Source organism: Felis catus, chromosome B4 (assembly GCF_018350175.1).
Source record: "Felis catus isolate Fca126 chromosome B4, F.catus_Fca126_mat1.0, whole genome shotgun sequence".
NCBI lineage: Eukaryota > Metazoa > Chordata > Mammalia > Carnivora > Felidae > Felis > Felis catus.
In genome coordinates this window covers 51,978,756-51,989,467 of record NC_058374.1, presented here as the reverse complement: position 1 = coordinate 51,989,467, position 10,712 = coordinate 51,978,756, and the positions used below count along the sequence as shown (strand labels likewise).

General features: G+C 35.2%; 1 protein-coding gene across 5 annotated transcripts in view; it reads right to left on the bottom strand.

The window, feature by feature from the left end:
* The window catches only part of PIK3C2G (phosphatidylinositol-4-phosphate 3-kinase catalytic subunit type 2 gamma), a 347,688-nt gene that overhangs the window by 51,846 nt on the left and 285,130 nt on the right, over positions 1 to 10,712 (bottom strand). For all 5 annotated transcript variants that reach the window (XM_006933551.4, XM_045061454.1, XM_019834592.3 and 2 more), the window contains one exon: positions 8,492 to 8,600. In XM_006933551.4, coding sequence (XP_006933613.3) covers positions 8,492 to 8,600 — 109 coding nt within the window. The remainder of the gene's footprint in view (positions 1 to 8,491; positions 8,601 to 10,712) is intronic.

Here is a 10,712-nt window from a genome sequence, read left to right as displayed (position 1 = left end):
CCATGCTGGGTGTAGAGATTACTAAAAAATAAATAAATAAACTTAAAAAATAACAAATGGGCTAAAATTTCTGATTTAGTCTGTCTAGGATGGGCTGAAAAATTTCCATTCTTGTAAGTTCCCAAGTGAAGTTCCTAGCACAGTCCAGAAACTATGCTTTAAGAACCACTAGTCTTAGAAACTGGTGATAGGAATTCAAAAGTCTCACCTCTTGCTTCTAGCTATATGGAATCTAATGCAGTCATTATTGACAATTCTGGGTTTTTTTTTTCTAATAGCTTTAGGACCCCTAAGATCTGAATTGCGGGATTTTCTTCTTTTAAGTAGGTCTATTCATCATCAAACCACGATATTACCCAACTGGGAGGTACAGCAATAAGCTAACATCCTGAATCAGCAAACCTACAGCTGAGACAGAATTTTTAATACATTCATTAATATATTGTATATTTAAATTTCAGTAAGATTTCCTTGATATACATTGGTTTACTCTACCATACAGCATGTAACTGAAAAAACTTCAAACCATGACTGCAGTAGTCTCATCTACTACCTTTCCCACATTCCAAGTAGAGAAGAAAGGTTGTTGAATTAACAGCTGAGAAACATAGGATTCTTTGGCCCTTTATTAAGTCTCAGTTGTGGGAGCTAGTGTAGTCCTCCTGCATAATGCTTGCAATTTACTGAAGCTTAAAATATGTCTACATATATAGGATGATGTTACGTGTAGGTTTCTTAGGTCAAGGTACAACCCAAGTACTGCTGACATTTAACTAAGACTACAAAATCCAGGAATTGCCTATTAATGTCTGAATCAAGGCTACACTAAGAGGGGCACCTGGATGGGGGAGGAGAAAAGGAGTGTTCTCAAAATTTTAATCAAGAAACCTATACAAGGGCCAGTTGGTATAAATGTTTCTGTTATTCACCCGCAACTCCAACAACAATGGGCATTTTATTAACTAGCATATTGAATGTCAGACATTAGATTTTTTAAAATAAAAATGGTAGCTTATTGGCTAGCTTTATTAATATTGGAAATGGGCTCTCATTGGTGATATTAAAGTTATTCCAGATGTGTGGATTACTTACAAATATTCCATAAATGTTTTTCATTTTTGCATTAAAAGGCAAAAAACAAAACAAAACAAAACAAAGCAAAACCACAAACAACCATAATAGGCTTGCATACTATACCCTTAGGGATAATGTTTTAGATAAATCGCTAAAGAGTCCTAAGTCTGTCTAAGAACTCTGAAGGATTCCGTTAGTTTGGTACTTGCCTCTAAAATTTAGCATTTGTCTCATAGAAACCTTTAATTCAAATGGTGATAGAAACACCTAATAGTATAGAGAGCTAGTGCCCCTTTGAACATTTGGAAGGAGTTGCACATCCATGTGCATGTATAGCTTATATGCTTATATGAGTGTGTATGGTATGTGGGATCTTAATGTTTTTTTTTTTTTGACACATATAAGAGAGCAGAACAGAAATGGAGTCTGGAATTTCTGGCATTAATTTTCCAGACTATTCTCAGAATTATTGGTGAGTACATCAAACAGCTTACCAAGGAATCATTAAATATTTTTTCAGATGGGAAGTGTCAATAGACTTAAACCCTCTGATATAGCCTATGAGAGAAAAGTTATATTTGAGCATAGGATGGGGGTGAGAAAGCAAAATGGCAGATATCTCTGAAAGCTGTGGGTGATGATTGCAGTTCTAGAATCCGATATTTGAGGACAGTAGATTAAGCAAGCCATTTAATGCACACCTACTGATGAGGATAATTGGATTACTGCACAATTTGTGTCTTGAAACTTTGCTTGAAAACATCAGAGAGCTAACAAGATAGTGAAGAAGTACGAAGCCAGGATGTGGGACAGGGATTTGGAGATGCAAACTTGGGTTTGACACTACATTTCTGTTGTGGGTATTTATTGATATGGGTTGGAACAGTGGATGGGCTGAGAGGTTGAGCAGTACTTTTGGCCACCTTGCAGAAATAAGAGGAAAGGAAATGGAATCCAGAGCTGCCAAGTAGGCTCTTGGTGAATCTGCCTCATTTTGGACTTAGATCCAAAATGGCTACATCTGGGGCACCAAGGTGGTTCAGTCAGTTAAGCGTTAGACTTCAGCTCAAGTCATGATCTCATGGTTCGTGGGTTTGAGCCCGACATCGGGCTCTGTGCTGACAGCTCGGAGCCTGGAGCCTGCTTTGGTTTCTGTGTCTCCCTCTTTCTCTGCCCCTTGCTCACCTGTGCTCTGTCTCTGTCTCTGCCAAAAAAAAACTATATATAAAAAGAAACAAAACAAAATGGCTACAATTAAGGAACAAAGATGAACCTGAAATAGGCCCTCATAAAGGCTACAGTTTGGTTTTGAAAAATCTGAATCCCTGCTATTGAATTTCAGCAATCCTAGATTGTTAATGTCCTCAGATATTATAATTCTCTATACTAAAGTAACAAACAACAACATAGGCCTCCAATTATTTTTACAAATGACATTGCAGTGCAATATCTGGCCACAATAAAAAGGAAAATGACCAACGTTACAAAGGAACAAGACTGGATGATTAAAGAACAGTAGAAATACTAGACAATAGAAATATACATGCAGTGGGCCCCAATGTTGAAGTTTTTACAAAGATTTAAAAATAACTATGCTTATTATTTTCAAAGAAATAATAAAAAGGACAGATTTTCAGCAAGGAATAGAAACCAAAAAACAAGGAAATTCTAAAACTGAAAAATATAATAATTGAAATTGAAATTAAGAGCTCAAAGGATGGATTTAACAGTATATTAAGCACAGATAAGTAGGGGCGCCTGGGTGGCTCAGTCGGCTAAGCAGCTGACTCTTGATTTCAGCTCAGGTCATGATCTCACAGTTGTGAGATCAAGCACTGCATTGGGCTCAGTGCTGAGTGTGGAACCTGCCTGAGATTCTCTCTCTCCCTCTTTCTGTGCCCCTCCTTCACTCGTGGGCTCTCTCTCTCTCTCCCTTAAAATAAATAAATAAACTTAAAAAAAAAACTTAAAACAACCTTAGGTAAGTAGAAAATAGGTAACTCAAAAGCTAAGTCAGAAGAGAACTATTGAGAATAAATTAGGAGAACAAAAGGAGAAACAAGACAGGAGTAGAGGTATGAGAATAATTAACATATGTGATTACAGCTTCAGAAAAAGGGAGAGAGAAAAAAAATATTAACAATGTTGGAAGCAATAATGACGGAACTGTCCAAAACTGATGAAGGACATCAAGGAACAAATTTAAGAAGTGTTAATAAGCATGACAAATAGAAACAAAGTTGTATTTGAGCAATTAAATTAAAACTGTGAAAAACAAATATAAAAAGAAAGACATTAAAAGCAGATAAAGAATAAAGAAAAATAATTTCAAAGAAGCAACAATTATAACAGTTGGATTTGAAACAGAATCAGTGGAAGCTAAAAGACAATGAACTGATAGCTTTAAAGATTTTAAAATAAAATTACTCCTATCCAAATAACATATTCAGCTAAAATATCTTCTGAGAATGAAGACAAAATAAAAACTTTTCAGACAAATGCAGATTTAGAAATTTTTCTACCAGCAAATTCATATTGAAGTAATAAATTGTGTTCTTCAGGTAGAGGGTAAACAATCCCATATATAAAGTCAGAGTTACAGAAGCAACAAAGATGAAATATGTGGGAAATATTAAACAGATATATTAAACAGATATTAAACAGATATAAAAAAAACCAGTGCTTATTAATTTTATGGGATACAGATATAGAGATATATTATTGGGATACAGGTACAGAGATATATTATTAGCATAGCATGTAAAACTCAAATAGGTTAAATAGACTTAATCCATAGTCTCAGGAAAAATCATAGTGAACACTTATAAATATTTTAGAAGAATGGTAAAATATAATACTGTAAATAAAAACTTAAGCGGTCAATTAAATCTTGGTTAGGCAGGGGGATGTAGAATTTTATTTATTATTACTTACTTATTATTTTTAAAACTTTCAATGTTTATTTTTGAGAGAGAGAGAGAGAGAGAGAGAGCAAGCACAAGCAGCAGAGGGGCAGAGAGAGAGGGAGACACAGAAGCCAAAGCAGGCTCCAGGCTTCAGGCTGTTGGCACAGAGCCAGACACAGGGCTTGAACTCATGAACTGTGAGATCATGACCTGAGCTGAAGGCAGATACTTAACTGACTGAGCCACTCAGGCACCCCTAGAATTTTAAATGTGTAAGTGAGGACAGGATGAAAACAAACAAGTAACTATCTGTGAATGTAATACATAGAACAGCAAATCATAACCAAAGGAAGAAGAGGAAAGGAAATAATCATGATCAAACATAAATAAAATAGAAAAATAATATAATAAAGAGTCAATAAATCCTATGTTTCATTCTTTGCAAAGATTTGTAAAATTCATAATCCTCCAGCAAGACTTATTAGGAAATGACATATGCAAGGACTAGAAGAGTAGACATCTTTTCAGATCCTATAAATGTTAAAAAGATGGTGAGAGGATTCTCTGAATAATTTCATGCCAATAAATAAGCACAAATTCCTAGAGAACTATAACTTAGACCCAGGAAGAAATAGAAAATGTGAATTGTCCTATAACTCTTAAATAAATTGAATCTCCGTACTTATATGGCTTTCCAAATTAAAGAAATAGAATCAATTCTATACAAATTCTTCCAGCGAAAAGAAGAAAAGCAAGAAGTCTTTGCCATTGACATTATGAAGCCAGCATATTCTCCATTCTAACCTGGTAAGGACATTATAAGATAGAATACCTTTGGTCTCTGTCATAAATAAAGGTGGAAAAAATGCTAAAGAAAATGTTGTATCAAATCTAGTAATACATAAAAAGGATAATACATTATGACCATGTAGCGTGCATCCTAGGAATGCAAATTTGTTTAAAATTAGAAAATTCATCAGTGCAATTCACCACACTAATGGAATAAGGGAGAAAAATCACTTGATCATTGATCATCTCCACAGATTCAGAAAAAAAATTGATAAATTCAATATTCTTTATTGTAAAAACTTTTTCTTACAACAGGAGGAAACTTTCTTAAAGTAATAAAGGGTACCTACAAAAACTTGTGTATTTACTGGGGAACTTTAGACCTGAAGTCGGGAATAACACAAGCATGTCTGCTATCACCACCTGGAGGCCCTCGAGAGTACAAAATATCCAGAAAAGTAAATATAAAATATAAATATGGGGGAAAAAACCTCTTATTTGCAGACAATATGATTGTAAGTAGAATATTTAAAGATACAGATAAATTATTAGAAGTGTAGTTAGTAAGGTTGTTGAGAAAAATGTCATTATATAAAATCAGTTGTATCTGTATACTGGTAAAAAAAAAAGAATTTAAAAAATTCTTTAAAAAGAATTTTACCAAGTAAAATAAAATATTTTTTTTAATTTTTTTTTCAACGTTTATTTATTTTTGGGACAGAGAGAGACAGAGCATGAATGGGGGATGGGCAGAGAGAGAGGGAGACACAGAATCGGAAACAGTCTCCAGGCTCTGAGCCATCAGCCCAGAGCCTGACGCAGGGCTCGAACTCACGGACCGCGAGATCATGACCTGGCTGAAGTCGGACGCTTAACCGACTGCGCCACCCAGGCGCCCCTAAAATAAAATATTTTAAGATAGTATTGTTAAACTACTTTCGAGAAAAAAATGTTTTAAAGATTTAAATAGGTACATGATAATGGATTGGAAAATACTAAGATACATTTTCAACTAAAATCCCAGCTAGCTTTTGCATGGAATTGACAAGAAAGTTTTAAAATTTACATGTAAAGATGAAAGTCCAAGAAGAGCCAAAATATTGTTTATGAATAAGGGTAAATTAGGAGAATTCACTCTGTTAGATTTCAAGACTTAGTATGAAACTACAGTAATTAAGCCTGTTGGCACAAGGGTAAACAAAGAGATCCCTGGCATAAAATATAGAGCCCTGAAGTAGACACATACCTACATGGATATTTAAATCATCACAAAGGTGTCACAGCAGAGGAGCGAGAAAAGGAAAATATTTTAAATAGTGTTGGAACAATTAGAAGTCTACATGGAAAAAAAAATAAGAATGACTCTTATATCACATGATGCACTAAAATCTATTCTAGACCAATTGTAGGTTTCAACGTGAAAGGCAAAAGAGCAAAGCTTCTAGAAGATAATATATGAAATTGTCTTTATGACATTGAGGTAGCGCATGTTCTAATCATCTGGGAAAATATCAATACATTTTACTATATTAAAAATAAGAGTTTCTGTTTATCAGAAGATATAATAAAGAGAACAAGAGGGCAAAACACAGGAGTAGAAGAAAAATCATTACGACATATTTAATTAGCAAAGGATTTTTATCCACAGTACATGAAAAATACTATAAATTAATGATAGAATGTCGTATAATTTAATAGAAAAAGGGCAAGAGACATGAGCTGTCACTGTACTGAAGAGGACATCCAAATGACCAAACAACATATGAAGAGGTGCTCCATCTCATTCGTAGTTAGGAAAATACAAACTAATGCGCAAGAGATGCACACTCACCAAAATGGCCAATATTAGAAAGACTGGCAATACCAAGTATACACAAGGTTGTGGAAAATGTGAACTCTTATTCATTGCAAATAGGACAGTAAATTGTTCATTGCCTATAATCCTGAAGATAAGCATATATTGAAATCCAGAAATTCTGTTCTTAGGTGAATGACCAACCCATGTAGACTAAGAGACATACAAGCAGAAGAATATTCATAGAAGCATTATTTGTAATCCTAACTTGGAAACATTCCAAATGCCTATGTAGAGAGGAATCTACAAACTGCCATATATTCATGTAAGAGAATACTATATAACAATGAAAATATATGCACCTTATATATGGTCTATCCCTGCATTGTTGGTTTAAACGATCATTTTGCCATTGTCTCCCAGTTCTGCAGTTTGGCTGAATTCACCTAGGGTGTCCTTGCTTGTCTCTAATAAACAGTCATTTGGTGACTGGAGCTGGAGTCATCATTCACTCAAAATATTGTGACATTGAAGCTAGCTGAAGGTGAGAACCTCCGCTGGGCACCAGCAGAGCTTTGTTCCCTGGACCTCTCTCTATTTGATCTATCCATATTGTTTCCCCACCTGGATCACTCCGGGGAGCTCAATTTCTTATATGGAAGCTGAAGGTTCCCATAGTGAATATCCTGAGTGAAATTGGCAGAAGCTGCATGGCTTTTTCTAACCTAACTCTAAAGTCTTCTGTAGACTTTTCTGGATATATATTATACACTTTAAAAGGCTAAAAATTAAAAGAACATAATTCCAGTCCAGTAAGGAGGGACAAGATCTCCCAGAGTGGTGAGGAACATTGTTCTTCTTCTTGTTTTTAGTCCCTCACTACCCTCTAAGGTTTAACTTAGCTCTTGACCACCTGGCCCCAACCTCCTTGCTGATTTTAATCTTCCTTTCACATTTTGCACTTAGATCACAAGAATGCTGAGAACCAACTGAATTGTGCTGCACTTTTTCATGTATCTCTGTGATAGAATTATGGCCCTCCAAAGATGTTCACCTTCTAATCCCTAGAACTTTCGAATACGTTACCTTACATGGCAAAAGGGGCTTTGCAGATATAATTAAATTAAGAATCTTGAAAATGGTGAGATTGTCCTGGATTATCCAGGTAGGCCCAGTGTAAACACAAGGAGACTCAGAGCAAGAGTCAGAGAAGGAGATGTGAGGACAGAATCAGTGGTCAGAATGTGCAATTGCTTGAAAGGGCACAAGTCAAGAGATTCAGGAAATCTCTAGAAATTGAAAAGGCAAGGAAATGAATTTTTTCCTACTATCTCCAGAAAGAACCAGTCCACCAACACCTTGAGTTTAGTCCCTCAAGACCCATTTTCAGAATTCTGAACTTCTAAACTGAAAGATAATAGATTTCTGTTGTTTCAAACTCCCAAATTTGTGGTAATTTGTGACAGGAGCAATAGAATCTAATGATATCCCCCACCCCCTTTTTTCCCCAATTTATGACCTTTTCTATATTGTTTGGTTTTACTTGAAACACTTCCTTACACCAACTCTTTTTAAAATCCTACCCGGTATTAAAGACCTAGCTCAGCTGCTCTCTCCTCCTTGAGACCTTCTTACCATCAGAATCAGAAATAACTCTTAATCCTCTAAAACACTAGGGCACTTACCAGCACTGATAGTCCACTAATCACATATTACTTCAAATACTTCAAGTATATAAAGGTGCGATATACCTTACTGCTGTTCCAATTTCTGTTCAGGAATGTTATACATATTAGTCACACACTCACTTGTTGAGTGGATATAGGAGGAAAAGAAGGTTATCATAAAGTATTTAAAAATATTTCTAGTAATAATACATAAAATAGTTGATATTTATATAAAAATATAAAAGTAAGTTGTAACATACATTTGCAACTTTATATGATCCATTTAATATCTGTTCCATGTAATGATTTAGATCTCTGAATCGTTTGTGGTCTGAGTTTGTAAAAGGTACGTGCCACCAATGAGGAAACCTGTTTAAAACATAAATAAATTAAAAAAGAAGTGTATCTTTATTAGTTTGAAAACTGGTCTCTGCATCTTAGGGTTGTTAGTGAAGTTATAGCTACATCAGATGGAGGGGCCAGTGAAAACATTAAAAAAAAAAAACACATAGAACACATGATTAATCCTGAGAGTTTCATTAACATGATTGTGGTCACTTGTGCTATTTTAACTTTCATTAATATTAATGCTAATTTAATTTAATTTAACCTATTAAACTAATATATATGTTCCTTCTTGCTGTATTCATGGAAGACCACACATATTGTCTTTTAAATACATGTGGAGGCTTAATAAATACTTTTTGAAGTTAATGATTCATTATTTTTCACAAAGGTCAGATTGTATTGCTTCTTCTGGGTTCATTAGAGATATTTCTGCATTAACTAAATTAAACATTTTACCAAGTGACATATGTTTCCATCTGGTCTTAGTCTTTTGGAACACTGTATCATTTTCCTCAAGAGTCTGACTTGCAGAATTTCCTCTGCACTCTCTGAAGATTCCTCTTGATGGGTTAGATGTGATTAAGACCAATTACTGAGTGGAATGAACTGTTAATGGTTAGCATTTGGTGACATATTTTTCTGGCTAAGTACATTTTCTTAGGAACTACCTAGCAGCTTTCTCTGACTTCAGTCTTGCTGCTTCCTCCTTCATACTTCTGCTTCTTTGGTACAGGTATTTCCCTGGGGTAAGGGTATGAGGGATAGAGAAGGGCTGTCAGCAGACACAGAAGTAGGTGACAACTACGGGCCAACCCATTCACTGTTTCCTGTTGTAAATGTTAAGGAAGTCCAGAATTACGTTTGTGTATTTAAATAATTGACATTTTATTTTTCAAAAGGTCTCCTGCAATTCTAAGGCTTAAAGTATTAAAAATTTTCACCCAGATTTAATTATCACAATAATTCGTACCATATACAATTAGTTCAAAACATAGAAACACATTTGATTAACAGATGCATTGGGCAGGTTTTAAATATTAATTTGGGGGTTCCTGGGTGGCTCAGTCGGTTGAGCGTCCGACTTCAGCTCAGGTCATGATCTCATAGCTCGTGAGTTTGAGCCCCGCGTCGGGCTCTGTGCTGTCAGCTCAGAGCCTGGAGCCTGCTTTGGATTCTGTGTCTCCCTCTCTCTCTGCCCCTAACTCACTCTCATTCTATCTCTGTCTCTCTCAAAAATAAACATTAAAAAAATTAATTTGTATATCTGTAGATGAATTTTCCTTATTGTTAGAGTAATTTGGAGTTCAATATCAATTCTGTTCCCTTGTTGATGTTTTTTTCAGAGGTAGGTACTAAAAAATCTTGTATATAATTAAGTATGAGAGAATTTAAGAGTTTAGCCATAGTAATGTCATTCAATTGTCTGAAATGCTTTTCAGTTACATGTCAAATATAATATAGCAATCATTTTGTGAAAATGAGTTTTTATCTTTTATGTGACAGCACCATCATGTCCCCTGCCATTTTGTTCATGCCAAAGAGTAGGAAACATCTGACTGACAAACAGATTTGATATCTGGGTATTAGAATAATTCCTTTTTTTTCCCCAGTACCAACACCAATGTCTCGACTTGCCTTTTATTTGATTCTCAGAGACTTTTTACTCTCTGGGACAACATACCAAAATAAGTTCTAGATGGTCGGGAGAAGAACAATGTTGAAAGTAGAAGAGGGAAAGGAAATCAACCCTTTAATTTTTAAGCAGGTTAATTTAAAGAAGACCTTTAATTGTATGGAAGATTCCAATGCCTGTGTATTCTTGGGAGATACAAAGAGCCTGCTTTGAAGACCCCTGTCATATACTATGAATAATGTGAATTTTATTCTTCATGACTCTAACTTTCTGATCATACTCTCCAGATCAGGTTAACATAATTCTTGTAGGGCTTCTCTTAGTAAATTTGGGAGTCAGAGGAAATCTTGCTTTCATCCTTCATTTATATGTATCACTGGAAGCCTTGGTTCCTTTGGAACTATCATCATACAAATATTGTCAAGGGCATACACGAACTATATGCTCCCCACCTCCAACCCCCCCCCCCCCACACACACACTGCTTGAACGGTCTTAAAA